This window comes from Pelodiscus sinensis, chromosome 18 (assembly GCF_049634645.1).
Source record: "Pelodiscus sinensis isolate JC-2024 chromosome 18, ASM4963464v1, whole genome shotgun sequence".
Taxonomy (NCBI): Eukaryota; Metazoa; Chordata; order Testudines; family Trionychidae; genus Pelodiscus; species Pelodiscus sinensis.
The window spans coordinates 15,019,927-15,040,438 of NC_134728.1; the positions used below are offsets into that span (position 1 = coordinate 15,019,927).

Sequence of the window (20,512 nt, forward strand, 5' to 3'; positions counted from 1 at the left end):
GTACCGTCCAGAATGTCTCTGTGGGAACTGGTAAAATCCAGAGCTCCAAATTGTGGAAGGCCTTGCGTTCCAAGAGACAGACTATACCAGATATTAACAAACAGTATTCCGACTAGTCAATCACTCACCAAAGAACATATTGTATACAGAAATTGACAGCTTTTTTATTTCATATTATCACATTCATTCGAATTTTCTCCTCACTACTGTACAAAGAAAAAAATTGCACCAGGGGAAAACAGCTAATTATTGCTTTCAATATAAACAAACCATTAACTACCAGAAAGCATAGAAACTAGCTCCCTTTGGACCCTATTTACTAAACTTCTGCTCACCTTCTTTGCTAAGACAAGTGGATCAAAGATCTCTCAGTATATATTTTGTTTCTTTTCTGAACATTTTACTCTACTCAAAGTACTTTGGTCCACATATCAAAAAGTGCAGGCCAAAATATACGGTCTGGTCTACACTTAAATATATTTATATATCAGTAAGCAGTGTGATTTTTGTCTTTCAACTAACATCGCTATGTCTGTAAAATTCAATATAAAAGATTTTACCAGTATAGCTAATGTTGGTTTCCTGAAAAAGCATAAACTACACAGATAAAAATCTTTTATATTGATATCAATGCATCCAAATTAGAGGGTTTTTCTGGAATAGCTATACTAGCAAATAACACCCAAATCCTCCTAGTGCAGACAAGGCCTAGAGTAGAGGTGGGTAATAAGTTTTGATAGGGAGCCACTGCAAAAATTTAGGTGGTCAAGGGCCACTCTTTTCTAGGATATTAATGGAAGGGATGAGGGATCTGGGATGGAAGTTGGATACAGGAGGGAGCTCTGGGTAGAGACCTGCAGGAGAGGATTCTGTTCTGGGGGAAGGAGTGCAGAAGGGGGCTGCATAATGTAGTGATTAAAGTGGGGTGCAAAGGGTTTGGGTTGTGAACTGCAGCAGGGAGTTGGGATTCAGGGGAAGGGTTATGGAATATGTCAGGTGCAGGCTCTGGCTGGAAGGGGCTTACCCTAGGTGGCTCCCAGCAAGCAGCCCAGCAGGACCCACAAGCAGGTTCCCTGTCTGTTGCACCCCCATATGCTGCTCAAAGTGGCCACTTGCTGGGGCTAGCAGGTATATTTGTGTACGGCATGCCCCTTGTGCTGCCCATACCTAGAACAATGTTTCTCAAAGTAGTCCACAGACCCACTCTGAAAAAGCTGCTAACCGGCTGCTTTGGTTTGTTTACTACCGGCTCTGCAGCCATGGAGCTGCTTCCCATGGCTCCCCTTGTCTGCAAACAGCGAACCGCAGCCAATGAGAGCTGCAAAGCTCCATGGCTGTGGAGCTGGTAAGTAAACAAAGTGGAGCAGCCCAGTAGCAGCTTTCTCAGAGTGGATTCATGGACCACTTTCAGAAACACTGACCTAGAAGCACAGCCTAGGCCGTTCCCAGGATTATGCTTCAGAGCGGGAAGAGTGTGTGGAGTCCCCCCACGTCCCCAAGGGACACTTTGTATAGATACACACATGCTGGCTCCAGCATTAACCGGAGTGTTGTGATCCAGACACAAGAAGTGATTCTTCCGCTCTACTCTGCGCTGATTAGGCCCCAATTGAAATACTGTGTCCAGTTCTGGGCTCCACATTTCAAGAAAGATGTGGAGAAACTGGAGAAGATCCAGAGAAGAGCAACAAAAATGATTTAAGGTCTAGAGCAGTGGTCTCCAACCTTTTTACACCCACAATCACTTTTTAAACGTCAGGGCAAGCCAAGATCTACCCCAACCCTTCCCCAAGACCCCACCCCTTCCTTGAGGCCCCGCCCTCTCTGTTCCCTTCCTCTCCCTCATTTGCTGTCCCCAGCCTTACTCACTCTCACTGGGTTGAGACAGGAGGTGCAGGTTCTGGTGTAGGAATGAGGGATTTAGGTGTGGGAAGGGACGGGAGGTGCAAGCTCTGAGAGGGAATTTGGGTGCAGGAGGAAGTAGAGAAGAGGATGCTGGCTCAGGGAGGGGGCTCCAGGCTGGAGAGTGTTCGGGTCAGGTGGAGGCTTGTGGATGTGGGGATACAGGAGTTTGGGTTGGGGTGTGTAAGGGGCTCAGGGCAGGGAGATTGGGAGTATGATGGACACAGATTTGCAGTGTGTGGATGGTGCAGGAGTGTTGTGGCAGAAGACTGGAAATGTGGGAATGTGATAGGCTCAGGACAACGGGTTGTGGTGTATGATAGGCTCAGGGTTAGGGTCTTGGCGGGGCATGCAGGAGTGTTATGATGCTGTGGCCAGATGGGTGCTTGGCTCCAACTGGGGACTTGTTGGCCAGGATTAATTTTTAAATAAAATAGTATGTCAAACACAATGTTTCAGCATTGTCTTTATTTATGAGAGGGGCGGGGAACCTGTTTCAGGTCAGTAGTCACTGAACCTCAGAAAAATCAGTAGGGGACCACACAAGTGAGATGCAAAAAACAACCCCTCCAAAAACCTCACGCCTCACTGATGTGGCCCCAACTGAACTTAATTCAAACTAGTGGAGTGCTTAATTCGAACTAGGTAAACCTCATTCTACGAGGACTAACGCCTAGTTCGAATTAAGTAGTTCGAATTAAGGGCTGTGTAGCCACTTAATTCGAACTAGTTGAAGGCTAGCCCTTCCCAGCTTGCCCTGGTGGCCACTCTGGGCACAACCAGGGAAACTTTTCTGCCCCCCTCCTGGCCCCAGAGCCCTTAAAGGGGCACAGGCTGGCTACAGTGCTTGTGCCAGTTGCAAGCCTGCCAGCACCCAGCCAGTAAACCCTGCACCTGGCACGGCACGAACCAGCCACCCGCTGCCACCCAGCCCTACGCCTCTTCCCAGAACCAGGCTGGCAGCTCCCAGGAGCCTGCCCGGGGCCACAAGACGCGGGCGCTCGCCTGGTCTAGTGCGGAGATCGTGGACCTCATCGAGGTTTGGGGGGAGGCCTCCAACGTTCACAACCTCCGCACTAGGCACAGGAATGTGGCCATCTAGGGCAGGATAGCTGCCAGCCTGGCCACCAAAGGCCACATGTGAACCCAGGAGCAGGTTTGCATGAAAATCAAGTTGGTCCAGTGAGACCCCCGACTCTGAACTTAGAACATAAGAATGGCCGTACTGGGTCAGACCAAAAGTCCATCTAGCCCAGTAGCCTGTCTGCCGACAGCGGCCAACACCAGCTACCTTGGAGGGGATGGACCGAAGACAATGACCAAGCCATTTGTCTTGTGCCATCCATCTCCAGCCTTCCACTAAAAGAGGCCAGGGACAACATTCCTACCCCCAGCTAATAGCACTCCATGGACCCAACCTCCATGAATTTATCTAACTTCTCTTTAAACTCTATTATAGTCCTAGCCTTCACAGCCTCCTGCAGCAAGGAGTTCCACAGGTTGACTATGTGCTGTGTGAAGAAGAACTTTCGCTTATTAGTTTTAAACCTGCTGTCCATTCATTTCATTTGGTGTCCTCTAGTCCTTCTATTATGGAAACTAATGAGGAACTTTTCTTTATTCACCCTCTCCACAACACTCATGCTTTTAAAGGCCACTATCATATCCCCCCTCAGTCTCCCTCATCGACTGATGCTGTCCCTCATCGAGTTAGACAAGCAAGTGGGGAACCCTGAGAACTGTTTGTCCGGGGTGGGGGTCGGGTCCCTTTAAGCATAGCCCTCGGCTAGCCCTCGGCAGCAGCTCCACACTCTAAATCCTGGTCCCGGCCAGCCTTAACTTCAGTTCAGGGTCCACTCAATGTGGACATACTAATTCGAATTAGTTTTTAGGTCTAGATGCACTAATTCGAATTAGCTTAGTTCGAATTAGTGCTGTAGTGTAGACCTACCCTCAAAGTTTAAACAGAAGAAAACAGTACACTGTATTTCTTAATATCATGAATTAAAACCATAAAAGCAAGAAAGTTTTCAGTTAAGGATTAAACAAAGAAAACCACAATAGAGGCAATTTAACTCAACTCCTACATTTTAATAGTTGGTGCTTATCTGAATAAGGATTTTAAACCAGATGAAATGTAAATAATCCGGTCTGAAAATCCCTGCATACAAACACAGCCCATAACTACACACTAACTCTGCATTTATCCAGAACTCTGGGGTCTTCTGGTAAAATGGACTAAGTTTGCTCTTAATTTAATTAGTTCAGTCTTTTGTTTGTGTGCAGGCAACTTCAACAGCTACCCCATAGTGCTTTCAGGTTGACTATTACTGACCTGTCTGGTTATATGCCCTCTGCTCTAATGTCAAGTTCCCAGGATGACCCTTCCACGTCTATATGAGGTAATAGAGTCAGAGGTTGCCCATTTGCTTCTGAATGCCAGTATATCATTTGTCAGGTAGTACAACCACATAGCACTCCAGAATCCCCACAACATTCCTATTTGGAACCCTGCCAAGACCTTGGAGTGCATCACTATCTGGAGAGAAGCACTGTTTCAGGAAGCTGTTGTGACTAGCCACCTGAATAAAGCTTGTGTACATGGCAGATGTTCACTAGGGATCACAAGCAGGTTGCCAACTGTTGCTGGAAACAATTCAAGCTACTCAGAAGAAAAACTAAAAAGAAAGAGAAAATGAGACAATCTGAGGGGAGGAGAGACATGTGAACTATGCTTTTTTGGATAAACTAGAAAGGATTCTACAAAAAAATAATGCCAGACAGTCCAGGCCTTATTTGGAGATCGGTGCCAGCCCTCTCCCCATATCGAGGAGGACTGATAGACCCACCGGGAAACAAGCAGGATCCTGGAAAGGAGCTGCTTCCTTTGGTGATTCAGGACCCTCATGACAGTAACTAAAAAGCCATCCCAGTTCTATCATGATAGAATGAAACCTAGTTCTTGCCCTGCATTGTCTGAGGCTGAGCACTAGGCTATAACTGAAGGGTTAGATCCCTTAGAGCAGTGGTTCTCAAAGTGCAGTACAGGCAGTCCCCGGGTTACGTACAAGATAGGGACTGTAGGCTTGTTCTTAAGTTGAATCTGTATGTAAGTCGGAACTGGCGTCCAGATTCAGCCGCTGCTGAAACTGATCAGTTTTAACAGCGGCTGAATCTGGACACCAGTTCCGACTTACATACAGATTCAACTTAAGAATCCCAGGCATCCCCAAGTCAGCTGCTACTGAAACTGATCAGCAGCTGATTCCAGGAAGCCCGGGGCAGAGCAACTCTGCCTCGGGCTTCCTGTAGTCAGCCGCTGGTCAGTTTCAGCAACGGCTGACTTGGGGACGCCTGGGGCAGAGCAGCTCGGGTGCTGCTGGGTTGGTCCAGTAGCGCGGCCGCTCCTCGGCACTACTGGACCAACCCAGCAGCACCCCAGCTGCTCTGCCCCAGTCGTCCTGATTCAGCTGCTGCTGAAACTGATCAGCAGCGGCTGAATCAGGACGCCTGGGGCAGAGCAGCTGGGGTGCTGCCGGGTTGGTTCAGTAGCGCCAAGGAGCGGTGCTGCGGGACTAACCGGCAGCGCCCCACCTGCTCTACCACAGGCCCCGGGCTTTGCTCCACGTCTCCCTGGTCTGCTGGGGGGGGCACTAGCTGAGTCTTTGCTCAGCGTCTCCCTGGTCTGCAGACCAGGGAGACGCTGAGCAAAGCGGCAGAGGACCCGGGGCCGGACCCACGGCGCTTCCAGATCAGCTGGAAGCACCGCGGGTCCGGCCCCGGGTCCGCCACCGCTTTGCTCAGATCAGCTGGAAGCGCCGTGGGTCCGGCCCCGGGTCCTCTGCCGCTTTGCTCAGCGTCTCCCTGGCCAACCTCCCGGCCAGACCCTGCACTCACACCCCATCCTGCACCCAATTTTGTCAACATGGGTGGTTGGTTGGCTGGTGGTCTGCAGAAAGTTCTGTGTTGATCAGGATAGAGCCCAGGCCAAAAAGTTTGTAAATCACTGCCTTAGAGGGAACGAGGACATCTATATACCTACCTTTACAATTTATGTTTTATTGTTACAGTTCGTGGATGTGAGCTAGGAGCCCCTACTTCCCTCCTACTCTGCCCTTGTGCTGCTTCAAAATGGCATCCCTTTCAGTGGAAATTTGTACCCTCACTCCTCTGTCCCCTCTCAGGACAACACACAGGATTGGGGATCAGAATTCTAGTGCTGAATCGGTTAAAATTGAACCAGCAGAGGCATTAAGACTTGATGTAGACCTACTGCAATCACAATTATATTGAAAGCAGTACTGCAATGTTAGCAGCAATTATTTATGAATACATTTTTATGGAAGCATTCGAGGCACATGAGCCTGTACCGGGAGTATCAAAATTATCCACTATATTCAGACCATGTCTGACTTTTGGACAAATCAGTGAATACTGCACCTGAGCTTCAACATCTGCAGAACCAAGACGGTGTCACGTACCCACCATGCTGTTATCAACTAAAAACTAATGCGGCAGCTCTATCTACATTCCAGCAGTCCACAGACCAAGCGTCCTATTCTCCTGGACTATTTAAGAGATGTACTACTAAAACAAACATGGAGTCTACCTGCTAGATCTTTTATATGTGAACTTTGTATACCTATGGTGCAGAATGAATATGTATTTTCATCAAGAAAAGCTTACTTATGTCATATTTTAACTGTTCCAGAAATGAGCACAATTAATAGATTTCAACACCAGAAGGGACCATTCTGATCATCTACTTTGACCTCCTGTATAACAGACAATAAAACTTTTCAAAAATAATAGCTAGACCGTTTCTTTTAGAAAATCATCCCATCTTGATTTAAAAATTGTCACTGTTGGAGAATCTACCACAACCCTTAGTAAGTTGCACCAATGATTAATTACTCTCACCATTAAGTATTCACAACTTATTTCCAATCTGAATTTATTTAGGTTCAGTTTCCAGACACTACTCAGTGTCGTACCTATTGTTAGACCAGTGGTTCTCGAAGTGTGGTCCACAATCACCTTGCAGATAGACTGCAGGCTCGGGGTTTGCTGCCTCCTCCTTCCCACACCGCAGCAGAAAGCCAGCACTGGCATTCCAGCCCTGCCCCTTTCCCTCCCACAAGGTTGGAGTGCCAGCAGCGGCTTCCTGCTGCAGGGGGGAGGAGCTCCAAGCTTCACAGGCCTGATCTGGCTTGTGGGAGTAGGAAGTGGATCTGCACGCTGCTTCTCCCCCTCTGCCCAGCTGGGGAAATGGCAGCAGAGGAAACCACTTGCCTAGGGGCTTTCCCCGCCGCCCCCATTGACTGGAATCACTGCCACTGGGAGAGGCTAGGGATGTGGAGCCAGGTAAGTGTCCCTGTCATTCTCATGTCCAGATTCCAGTACCCACATCACCCTCACACACGCACCCTTCCACTAAGCCCCCACACTCGCACCCTGCTCCTGCACCTTCCCTCCTGCCCAGACCTCCCACCCCCACCCAGACTCCACCTCCCACAGCCTCAGCCCACTCTGCACCCTATTTTCCACCAGACCCCCACCCGCAGCCTACTCCTGCACCCAACCTCCTTCCTAGATCTCCCATCCTCGGCCCACTGGTTGGCTAGTGGTCTACAAAAAGGTTTGCAGTGAATAAGGCGGGTCACAGGCCAAAAAGAGAACCCCTGTGTTAGACTGATGTAGGTACATATAATCAAGCTGAACAGATTGATCTCTGAGTCTATCACTAAAAGTTATTTTTTTTTATGATCCTCATGGCTCTTCTCTGACCCCTCTCCAAAAATCCAACATCTTTCTTGAATTGTGAATACCAAAATTGAACACAGTATTCCAACCGTGATCGTACCACTGCCTAATAAGGTAAAAAACAAAAACCCTACTCCTAGTTGAGGTTCCCAATTTTTGCATTAGTCTTTTATTCACAGCATCACATTGGGAGCAATGAAAAACACCAAACAAAAGTATCAATGGAATACCCTAAAATAAAGAAAATGTTATTTTTTGAGTTCACTAATGTCTTCAAATGCAAATCAAATAATGGAAGCAAAAATACAGTAAATAATTCTCCTATGCAGTCATATAATTGTTTCTATAAAAATATTAAGAGAAGAAAGGAAATCCATCTGCACCTTGAATTTATTCAAGAATTCACATGGGTGTTTACGTATGATTATACAGAGTAACGTAATATATACAGTGTTACTTTTTCATCCAGTGAGACTGCTGTATTAGTTTTCCAGAGTATTTCAAAATAACTTTTCTCCAGATTATTAAATTGTGAAATTATCTCAATTTTTATAGTGAAAGATGAGTTAACACAAGGTTAGTTACATGATTTTTAATTACTCCTTTCCAAAAATTAATTTAGTTGCATGTCTTATGGGGAAAAGGTTTGCCTACATGTTTCAATAATCCAGGGATTTACATACTATTTTCACATAGCATTGACCACACTTTAATAGAGCTAATCTATTTTTAGGTTTTTTTAATGCCATGTAGCAGCTGGAAACAAGGAGAGCCAGTACCATAGAACAAGCCAGCATTTCACTAACCAGAGTCCAAGATTCATTACAGTAATATAAGTCACTCTTGTTAGTACAAGGTTCAATACTGACTGTGACAGTGTAACAAGAAACCCCTTTGTTCATACTTGTTTGTTTAGTAGTTAATAAAATTGCACATATCCCTGAATGTTTGCAGAACTAGGGCTTCACTTAATCTGGTGGGGAAAAAAACGTCTAAACTCTGCTTCGGGTAAACTGCAAATCAAGAATGACACACATACATATAGAATAATAGAAAGAGATTAAAAGAAATACCCAAAAGCTATATGGTAAACAAAGAGGAGGGATTTCTCCCAGAAATGAGAGCAAAGAAGTGTCCTGAAAGAGGAAGAGGGGGACACTAGAACAACAGAAAGAGAAAAGAGAAAAGGTGGAACAATTGAAGCTAAAGATGGAGAGAAAGAGATGTCACAGCAATGACACTGAGATACAAATTAGAGATGTTAGAGTACAACCAATTTATTTTTTAACCAATAAGCTAATGTTTATCGGTTAATGGTGTTGGTTAAACTCAGTTGGCTCCCAGGGAGGCAGCCTTGCTACAGCAACCCACCTCCCCAGGAGCAGAGCTAGCAGTCTCTGTGGGTCAGGCTCTTGGGGAGCAGAGCCAGCAGGGTTTGGCTGACCAGCCCCGGGGGAGGAGGCTTTCCTGCAGTTTTATATTGCAGAGCATTAAGTTTTACACTGCAGAGCCCACAGCATGTAACCACTGAAAATCTCAGCAGTTACTAGGGATGTAAGCGACTAGTCAAATAGCTGAATCCACAACTATTCACGTCCCGTTCTCCCACCCAGCCCCCGCAGCCTCTGTAGCAGAGGCAGCAAGAGAGAGGAGGGAAGGAAGCAGGAGCCAGTGCTGGGGAAGAGAGGTGGGGAGGGGAGTCGTCAGCTTAAAAACCGGTCCATCCCCCCCAGCACCGTCTCTGAGGTGCTGCCTCCACCCCCCCATGCTGTTGCCTCTCTCAGAAGCAGCAGTTCAGGGTGGAGGAGTGGAGGCAGGGGAAGCTGCTCTGCATCCCGCAGAGCAGCCCCTCTCCGTGCTGCTGGAGCAGCCTCTGTTCACCGCAGCAGTCCCTGTCTGGGCGGGGGTCCCGCATGGACAAGGGTTGCTGGACCTGGCGTGAGACAGGATTGAGCAAGCCAGGATCAGTCTCAGCTTACACCGGGTTTGGGAGCTACCTGCTGCAGATCTGCATTTTAAATGCAGTAATAGCCAGGCAGCTCTTACTATACAGTATTTAAAATGCAGAGACATGGAGGTCCTGGATCATGCATGAACGAGGACTGAGCTGGGTTTGCTCAGTCCCAGCTCAAGCTGGGTCTGGGACCTACCCCCACTGCAGCTCTGCATATTTATTCAGTAAATAAACATTAAAAATAAATAACAAATGACAAGTATTCAGTAAATAAAATAAAGCTTTTTCCTGAACTGAAATTAAAAGACTAAACTGTCTGAAAAAATAATAAAACGAGCAAAAAGTTTTTGGAGTAAAGCCAAACTAACTTTAAGAATAGGGGTTTTAAGATGTACACTTTAAATAATTTCCTAAGACAATCACAGAGGAACTACTTCACTCAATTCTATTAAAAGGATATAAAAAATTATTTTCAAACTACTAGAAAAGTGAAACCTTTGAATTTTGCAAATGCAACCTCAATTTATAAGTGCAGCTGTTCAAATTTGTGCGTGAAGGAGTACGAATGTGTGTCTGGCACAGAGTATCTGTATATTTATGGATATATCCAAGCTATCGCCTCATTTACCACCACATTTTTAAATCAAAAACAAGATTTAAAGATTAAACTTACCCTGTGACAAACTTCTGTTTTAATTTCTTTAAGAGCACGTTCAGAGAACACACACCCACAATTCCGCAAAAAACAAAACCTAGGAGAAAAAAGTATATAATTGGAGTATTTTGATATTGATAGCGTAGAAAATGTAGGGTATCAGTAAACATTTTATACGTGTAGAAAATAAATAAAATCAATTCTGCAAATGTCAACAAGTAATTTACCTGTTAGCTTTTTGTGCACCCCCTTGTGTCCAATAAAGAGAAACACAAGTACGATGTAGCTATTTTGCATTTATGATGGCAAGGGTCAATAAAATTACTAATTAAACAAACATCATAAAACATTCTGAAATATACTATGTACTTTGTTATTTTTTTTTTTTTGTTATTTCAGTGAAAAACGGATTATTACAATCTCTTAAAAATTAATGAATTCTTTCAAGACCTCAGTACACTTTGCTGCTGAACCATGTAGCTTCCCAACATCCTAAGAAAACTAATCAAACACTGGTATTTGTATGATGAGCACTTTGCTGAGTAATTGACATGCTCCACCATGACTTTTCCCCATACTGACTGGGTATACGTCACCTCAGGACGGGATGCAGCGATACAATTTCTTGATATGTTAAATGACTGCTTCTTGGAGCAGCTGCTTCTGGAACCCACAAGGGGGGAGACTATTTAGTCCTAAGTGGAGCACAGGATCTGGTTCAAGAGGCAAATATAACTGGATCACTTGGAAATAGTCACCATAATGTAATAACATTTAGTATCACTATGGTGGGAAAAACACCTCAGCAGCCCAACACTGTGGCATTTAATTTCAGAAAGGGGAACTACACAAAAATGAGGAAGTTAGTTAAACAGAAATTAAAAGGTACAGTGACAAAAGTAAAATATCTGCAAAATGCATGGAAACTTTTCAAAGACACCACAATAGAGGCCCAACTGAAATGTATACCCGCAAATTAAAAAACACAATAAGAAAACCAAACAAGTGCCACCGTGGCTTAACCACCAGGTAAAAGAAGTAGTGACAGATAAAAAGGAAGTCAAATCCTAGTGAGGAAAACAGAAAGGACCATAAACGATGTAAAATTAAGTGTAAAAATATAAGAAGAAAAGCCGAAAAGGAGTTTGAAGAACAGCTATCTAAAAACTCAAAGTCTACGTCTACACTGCAGGCTTCTTGCGCAAGAACTGTTTTGTGGAAGAGTTCTTGTGCAAAAGGTCTTCCTCAAGAGCGCGTCCACACTGCCATGTGCTTTTGTGCAAGAGATGTACTTTTGCGCAAGGGAGTCCATGGCAGTGTGGACACACTCTTGCATAAGAAAGCTCTGATGGCCATTTCAGCCATAGGAGTTTCTTGTACAAGAAATTCATGTTGCCTGTCTACACTGCCTTCTTCTGGAAGAGCTCTTGCGCAAGAGGACTTACCCTCTTGGGGAGAGGAATAACTCTTCCGGAAGAAGCCGTTTTCCGACGCTGCACTGTAAATTTACTTGCGCAAGAATGCGTGTGCAGTGTAGACGCTCTGCAAGTTTTTGCGCAAGAACATCTGTTCTTGGGCAAAAAGCCTGCAGTGTAGACATAGCCAAGAAGTAATAGTAAAATGTTTTTTAAGTACATCAGAACCAGGAAGCTGGCTAAACAACCAGTGAGGCGCTTGGATGATCAGGGTGCTAAAGGAGCCCACAAAGATGATAAATTCATAGCGGAGAAGCTAAATGAACTCTTTGCTTCAGTTTTTAGAGCTGAGGATATTGGGGAGATTCCCAACCCCAAGCCATTCTTTTTAGGTGACAAATCTGAGGAATTGTCCCAGACTGAGGTGTCATTAGAAGAGGCTTTGGAACAAACTGATAAACTTAACAGTAACAAGTCACTGGGACTGGATGGCATTCACCCAAGAGTTCTGAAAGAACTCAAACGGGAAATTGCAGAACTATTAATTACAGTTTGTAACCTATCCTTTAAATCAGCTTCTGTACCCAATGACTGAAAAATAGCTAATGTGATAACAAAAAGGGCTCTAGAGGCGATCCTGGCAATTACAGACTAGTAAGTCTAATGTCAGTACTGGGCAAATCAGTTGAAACTATAGTAAAGAATAAAATTGTCAGACACATGGATGCATATAATTTGTTGGGGTGAAAGTCAACATGGTTTTTGTAAAGGGAAATCATGCTTTGTTAATCTGCTAGAGTTCTCTGAGGGGGTCAACAATTATGTGTACAAGTGAGATCCAGTGGATATAGTATATTTAGATTTCCATAAAGCCTTCGACAAGATCCCTCATCAAAGGCTCTTAAGTAAAGTAAGTTGTCATGGGATAAGAGGGAAGGTCCTTTTGTGGATTGATAACTGGTTAAAAGACAGGAATCAAAGGGTAGAAATAAATGATAAGTTTTCCGAGTGGAGAGAGGTAACTTGTGGGGTCCCCTAAGGAGGGTCTCTCCTGGGACCCATCCTATTCAACTTTTTTATAAATGATCTAGAGAAAGGACTAAACAGTGAGGTGGAAAAATTTGCAGAGGATACCAAACTGCTCAAGATAGTTAAGACCAAAGCAGACTGAAAAGCTTCAAAAAGATCTCACCAAACAAAGTGACTGGGCAACAAAATGGCAAATGAAATTTAATGTTGATAAATATAAAGTAATGCATAATCCCAACTCTATATACAATATGATGGGGACTAATTTGGCTACAACAACTCAAGAGAGATCTTGGAGTCATTGTGGATAGTTCTCTGAAAACACCCACTCAGTGTGCAATGGCAGTCAAAAAAGCAAATAGAATGTTAGGAGTTATTTAAAAAGATAGAGAATAAGACAGAATATATCTTATTGCCTATATAAAACCATGGCACACCCACATCTTGAATACTGCATACAGATAGGTCGCCTCGTGTCAAAAAAGATATATTGGCATTGGAAAAGGTTCAGAAAAGTGCAAGAAAAATTATTAGGGGTTTGGAACGGGTCCCATATGAAGAGAGGTTAAAAAGACTTAGACTTTTAATCTTAGAAAAGAGGAGACTAAGGGGGGATATGATAGAGGTCTATAAAATCTGACTGGTGTGGAAAAAGTGAATAAGGAAAAGTTATTTATTTATTCCCACAATATAAGAACTAGGGGTCACCAAATGAAATTAATAGGCAGCAGGTTTAAAACAAACAAAAGGTAGTTTTTCTTCACTCAGCACACAGTCAACCTGTGGAACTCCTTGCCAGAGGATGCAGTGAAGGCTAGAACTTTAACAGGGTTCAAAAAAGAGCTAGATAGATTCATGGAGGTTAGGTCCGTCAATGGCTATTAGCCAGGATGGGTAGGAATGGTGTCCCTAGCCTCTGTTTCTCTGGATGTAGGAGACAGGGGAGGGATCATGTGAGGATTACCTGTTGTGATCCCTCCCTCTGGGGCATCTGTCGGCAGACAGGATACTGGGCTAGATGGAGCTTTGGTCTGACCCAGTATGGCCGCTCTTACGTAGCTGCTGCAATGATCATATTCCTAGCCCATCACATTCCCAACCCATGTAATCTCTTCCTTTGCATACCTCCATGGGTCCTGTTTTCTCTATCACATCAAACATAAGCTGTATTCACTTTCAAGGCCCCTCACGATCTATCCTCATTTTATTACCTTTCGTTTACTAATGAGCCATTGACTCATCAGCCTCCATCACCTACTTGTTAAGTTTCCAAACAAATTTCTTTTAAAAATTTGCTTCCCCTCACACTTGTGAGATGCTCCCTGTAAACATGTACTAAGTGACCTCATTATCAATCTTCAAAACCTTTCTTAAAAGCGTTTAGGAAAAATATGGCAAACTGGAAAGAGTCCATGGGAAAGCTATAAAAATTATAAAAGATTTAGAAATCTGTTTTACGGGAAACGGTTAAAAAAACAACGGAGGGAGGAGCTGATAAAAGTATTTTAATATTTTAGGGGCCGCATATAAAAAGAAATGGGAGTAATAGTATTCCATGTTCGCTGAAGGTGGAAAAGGAAATAATGGGTTTAATCTGCAGCAAGGAAGCTTTAGATATTAGATATTTAGATATTAGGAAAAATTCTCTCACTACAGAGTAGTCAAGCTCTGGAACAGTCTTCCAAGAGAGTTCATGGAGTCCCCATCACTGAAAGCTTTTAAAAACAAATTGGACAAACACCTGTCAGACAATATCCAGGTTTATTTGATCCTGCAACAGTGCAGGGGGCTGGACTTGATGATTTCTCAAGGTCCTTTCCAGACCTGAATTAACGACTCTGAGGGTATGTGTACACTGCCACCCTAGTTCGAACTAGGGTGGCTAATGTAGGCATTCGAGCTTACAAATGAAGCCCGGGATTTAAATATCCCGGGCTTCATTTACACGTTCCCGGGCGCTGCCATTTTTTAAATGCCCCATAGTTCAAACTACCTGCCTGCGGCTACACACAGCACGGACTAGGTAGTTTGAATTAAAGCTCCTAATTCGAACTACCGTTATTTCTCCTAGTTCGAACTAGGGTGGCAGTGTACACATACCCTAAGATTCTACATCTATCAAAGATGGTTTAGATATACTAAATCCTGCCTCCACACAGATGACCTCCGGAGGTTCTCTCCAGCCCTCCATTTCTAAGGGCTTGTCTTCTTTATCCCGTGGATTGACAATGCAGTGATTGATCCATTGGTAACTGATTTATCGTGTCTACTTAGAAGACTTCCTGGGGCTCACCCTGAACCACTGAAGTTAATAGGAGCTCTGGAATAGATTTTCAGTAGGAAAAGGATTATAGCCCCATAATGTAATTATGACAATTTACTCCTGTTCAGATTCTGCCCTCCCGATATTTTAATAATTTTTACAATATATACAGTTCTAAACTCCAATTAAAGTTACATGTAGATTACTAACCGATGTCTTCCATTCATTTCCAAGCCCACCACAGGGCAAATAAAGCGTGCACACTGGATGTCATCATATTTATCACCTTTCGTATTCCCTTTATCACCATTCCAAGCTGGATTATCTGCAAGGTTCAGCTCTGTTACATTCTGAAAGAGACAAATGTTTTTAAATTGTTTTCTAATGATGCTTGAGATATTTTGAAGCCATGGGCAGTCGGTAATGTAGGCAAGGGAAGGCACAGCCTTCCCAAAACTGCCTACATGCCCAACGACCTAAGGCTGGGGCCACAGGGGAGGGCTAGAGCCACGGCCTAGCAGCCCGACTTTCCCCGGCAGCAAGGGGAGGGCGGGGGCTGTGGCTCAGCAGCCTGACTTCCCCCAGTCACCGGGGAAGGCTGGGGCCGGGGCTGCAGCATGGCAGCCCTGGCTCTTCATGTAGCCAGGAAGGATTGGGCTGGGGATGGATGGGGAGAGGCTTCAGGCAGAAGAGGCAGGGCTGGGGCTTGCCTTCCCCAGCTAGACTTTCACCCATCACCCATGACTGAAGTACTGAAATTCTTGAAGATATAATGAGCCATAAAGGAAAATGTATGAAGAAATGGTGAAATTCAAAGACAAATATAAAATACTACAGTTAGAAAGGAAAAATCAAAATGTGCAACTACAAAATGAGGAATAACTAGTTTTGTGGAGAGGGGCCCTATCGTATGGGCTTTGGGCATTAGAAGGTGGCTTTGGGCAAAACCTTGCATGCCACCTTCTAATGCCAGCTCTGCATTTGTGACACCCCAACCAAAACCTGTCCTATAACCACAGTCTGGGCTGCAAGCCCCAGGTCAAGAAACACTGATCTAAATGAGTTGAGTACTCACTAGGAGACCTCTGAGTACCCCAGAGGTACACATACTCCTAGTTGAGAACCACTGGTATAGAAAAATGTGACTGAAATCTGTTCCATTTATTCAGACCAGTACCGACTTCGGGTGCCTAGCAATTTGAGTATGTAGCCGTTCCCCTCTGCGCCTGCCCATGTGGAGCTTGGTGGCACCCTGACTGAGTACCATGGCCAACTGGCCGGGCAGCCGCTTTTCTTCGCTCCAGCCCGGCTGCCCTGTGGTCAGTCCAGAGGGAACATGGGTCGGAGGCTTCCCTCCGTGGCTGGTGTAGGGAACTCCCTGTCCCCAACTTTGTTCCCTCTCCTCTGCCCCAAACTTGTCCCCCGCCCTCCTGGCCCCCTCTTCCCTCTCCCTTGCCCCCCCGACCCTGCTGCAGAAACCTCCCCCCCCCCGCAGAAACTTGTCCCCCGGCACCCTGCCCCCCCTGAAGAAACCAGTTCCTTCTAGCACCCTGTCTCCTACTACAGAAACCTGTCCCCCCCCAGCACCCTGACCCCTGCTGCAGAAACCTGTCCTGGCACCCTGCCCCCTCTCCCCTGCCCCACTGGCACCCTGTTCCTTGCTCCAGAACCCACTAGCACTCCTCCCCAGTACTGTGTCCCCTGCTCCCAAATGACTTTTCTATGGGTCAGTGACCCCTGACTCAAGGCAGGTTCCCTGCCATTCTCATAAATAAAGACAATGCAGAAACTTTTTGTGTTTAACATAGTATTCTATTTAAAAATGAAGCCGGGCCAACAAACCCCCATCTGGCCACAACCACTCCTGCACTCCCCCTTCCCCAGACCCTAGATCTGAGCCTATCAAACACTGGAACCTCCTGCCCTCAGCCCCTCACATACCCCAACTCAAATTCCTGCACCCTCACATCCGCAAGCCTGTGGCTTGCTTAGTATCCCAACACTGCCCAGCCTGGAACCCCCTCCCCGAGCCAGTGTCCCCTTCTCCATCTCCTCCTGCATCCAGATTTCCTCCCAGAGCTTGCACCTCTCACCCTCTCTCACACCCAAATCCCTCATTCCCACCCCAGACTCCACACATCCTCTCTCAACACAGCAAGGGTCTAGCTATACTGCAGGAGTTTTTCAGGATTCTGGAGATATCCCAGAAAAACTCTTCTGCATCCAGGGTTGCGTTTGTTCTTCCACTTTTTTAGTGGAAGAGCAAACAGGCTCTTTTGGTCACCCCTCTATTCCTCTTTCCACAAGGAATAAGGTGGCTTCCAAAAGAAGGGGTTTTTTTCTGACATTTGGTCCAGTGTAGACAGGCCAAATGTTGGAAAAACCTCTTCCTACAGAAGAATTAAAAAAAAAAAAGCAGCAGTATAAGGACTGGGGATAGCAAGTGATGGAGAGGAGGAGAATAGAGAGGGCGGGGCTTCAAGGAAGGGACGGGGCAGTAGATCTTGGCTCGGTCTGTCATTTAAAAAGTGATCTTGGGTGTAAAAAGGTTGGAGACCACTGCTGTAAGCCAATACAACTGCTACCAAACTAACAGGCTACCTGGGGATGAGATTTACATGCTATACAAGATTTTGTAAAATTATTTGCTAAAGTTTTATTTTGAACAGGAAAAAGTGCCAGAACAGAATTTGAAAAATTAAGCTTTTAATTGCCTGATTTTTAGAATCAGATTTAAATTTTGGCATCCACTCACCTTAATGCTCTTGATATATGATGCAGCCTGCACAGGGGATTTATCAGATGACTTGTCCAGTAAAAATTCAATAATGGCATCTTTGTTATACAGCCTACAACATAAAATTTGTAGTAAAAATTCTGTGTCTTTCATAAACTACATTTATTCAAAAATTAATATTTTTATCAAGAAAGCTGAAGAAAAAAACAGTCATACCTGCCGAGCTCACAGGCTACAATTGGTCTCCTTAACTGTTCTTGACTGAGTGTGCAGTAGTACCACTGAGCTATTAATTCTGCATTTTTGTCAACCTGAAGGAGGAAAAAATACTAGTTTATTATTCAGATTTTCCCACTGTCAGAATTATCACTCAAACCTTTAAATTTGAAACCAGCACCCACACCCCACAAAAAAGCAACTCTCTGGGATTAAATTGACCAAATACATTAGAGTACCGCTTATCCGACCTTTGCTTATCCGACATAGCCGAACAAATCCTGGGGTTCAGCAAGAAATCCCCAGCAAGCCTAGAGTACCACGAGTATGCGACCCCCAAACAGGGCCGAACTAAGGGGTGGGCGAGCCAAGCAGCTGCCCGGGGCGCCAACCGATGGGGGGCGCCTGATGGCAGCTGTAAGGGGCGAGCAGCGTCCCTTATAGCTGCCATCAGGCGCCGCGCACCCGGCTCCCACAGCACTGGCCTCCCCCATCCTCACGGCGCCAGCCAGCAGTGCTCTTTTCCACACAGCCGCAGGGCCCTGCACGGCCAGGCACGGCCCACCCCAAGCTGCGCGCCAGCAGTGGTGGCCAGGTCGGGCTTGGAAGCACATGTGCCGTGCACCCCAGGGGTAGGCCCCGGGCTGCGCGCCAGCGGCCGTGGCCAGGCAGCGCATGCGCCATGTGCCCGGGGGCAGCGCCACGCACCCAGGCCCAGAGCGCCAAAACGGCTCAGGCCAGCCCTGCCCCCAAGGCCAGCTCCCCTGCACTGCCATGCCACATGCAGCCTCCCCAGCTGCAGAGGTTCTAGCAGCAGCCCCTGAAAGCAAAACTAAATCCCCACGCTGCTGCCGGCCGCCCGCCATGTGATCTACCATGTGATTAGGCCTGTTTCCCCTGCCCCAGCCGCTGACGTCCCTTGAATTGCAGCCCGCAGGTCGGAGCCTCCTGCCAGTGCTGCTTGGTCACAGTGCAGCTGGGGTTGTCCCCATCCTCCCCTGCCCCTGCCTCCCAGGGTCCCCATTCCTGCCTGGCCCCTTCTCTCTCTGCAGACCCCAAGAGCAGGCCAGGAGAATGGCCCCACTCGCTGCCCCGTCACTCTGGGCGCTGCTGCCGCTGCCGCCACCCTCGTTGGCGGTTTCCAAGTGGAACATCCCCAAAGTGCTGCTGCCCTTCTCCCAGAGCACCCGAATCAACTACAGGTAATGTTCTGTACTCTGTATTATCCAACATTTTCATTAATCTGACCACTTTTTGGTCCTGTTTAGGTCGGATAATTGGGACTCTACTGTAAAATGTTTGTTCAAAACCTTTCAGTGAAGATCCTGAACATTTGCTAGGTTAGGCCTTGATTTAGTGTTCTAGGAAACAAGTGTTTTGCCTATGTCTGACTTGGGGCCCAATCCTGTTAACCCTTACTCATGCGAGTAGCCCCACTGGTTCAACAGTACACCTGACAGGAATAAACGTTCATCTGCTCGTGTTACCACTGCAGGATCAGAATTTCAGATTATAAAATCAACTAGGAAGGTTCAAGGAGGGCCAGCAGGGAGAGTGTCTTCCAGAGCAGTGGTTTTCAACCTGTAGTCTCTGGAGTTCAGCAGGCTATGTGTAAGGAGTCTGTGACGAGCCCCCACTTGTAACCGCCACCAGGCAGATTTAAACCGGGGACCTCTGTAGCTTACTATAGGAGCCTCTACCCTTTGAGCTAAAAGCCAGTGGCTCTCAGCCCACGCTGTAGAGGTCTCTTGGTCGTGTCTGCTGCTGTGGTCTAAGCGCCACTGCATGGGACAGTGAACCACACTAGCTGTGTGGGTTACACATGCAGTAAGTGGCGCTCTCTGCCCGTTTTCCTGGCATAATATTTAGTTTCATTCCCATAACAAGGAGCCACAAAAAGTTGCCGCTCGGTCAGTGTCAGTTAAAGACCTAATCTCCCCAGGGAAAAACACAGAGAGACCCGGTGGAGCGGGAGCTTCCTTCGCCACCTCCGAGACTCGGGGCTGTTTCCCTAAGAGTCACTAACAGGATGAGCGCGCGGATCTCCAGGTGTTTTACTGGGAGGGTCCCCTGGCTTCCTGTTCAAACCCGGACTGCAGCCCCCGCTCCCCTCACTGCCCAGGCTTCCCACATCCCGGGGACGCCGACTCCCCTCCCGCCTCCTGCCTTCCGCGCGGACCGGGCCAGCCGACCCCCAGAGCTCACTCCTACCTTCTCGACCTTTCGCGGCCCTTTCACTAATTCGTGTCTCTTGGGGATGGTCCCCCCGTCGCAACCCATCGCTCCCCTCCAAACGGCACTTCCGCCTCGTCGCCTTCCACCACACACAACGTACTTCCGGCAGAATGAAGCGTTCTTCCGGCGCACGAGGATGACGCTCGAGGGACTCACGTTCCCCTAGCAACCAGTCACTCGAGGGGCGGGGGAAGAGGAGGAGGGTGGGTTGGGCTCAGTGTCCTTCCCGTTCCATGGCTGGTGGGAAAATCCATCCTGCACCCACACGAGGGCCTTGGACACACGTGCAGAACAGCAGAGCCCGACAGGCCCCCCAAATGTCACTGTGCACGCTCAGGCCCCG

General features: G+C 46.5%; 1 protein-coding gene across 1 annotated transcript in view; it reads right to left on the reverse strand.

Moving 5' to 3' along the window:
• Positions 1-20,299, reverse strand: part of RTF2 (replication termination factor 2) — a 73,556-nt gene extending 53,257 nt beyond the window's left edge. The window contains exons 1-5 of the mRNA XM_006129396.4: positions 20,146-20,299; positions 17,935-18,029; positions 17,737-17,830; positions 15,192-15,331; positions 10,293-10,371 (exon numbers count right to left, since the gene is read on the reverse strand). Of these exons, the coding sequence (XP_006129458.1) occupies positions 10,293-10,371; positions 15,192-15,331; positions 17,737-17,830; positions 17,935-18,029; positions 20,146-20,214 (477 nt within the window). The 5' untranslated portion in view covers positions 20,215-20,299. The remainder of the gene's footprint in view (positions 1-10,292; positions 10,372-15,191; positions 15,332-17,736; positions 17,831-17,934; positions 18,030-20,145) is intronic.
• Positions 20,300-20,512: the final 213 nt, after the last annotated feature.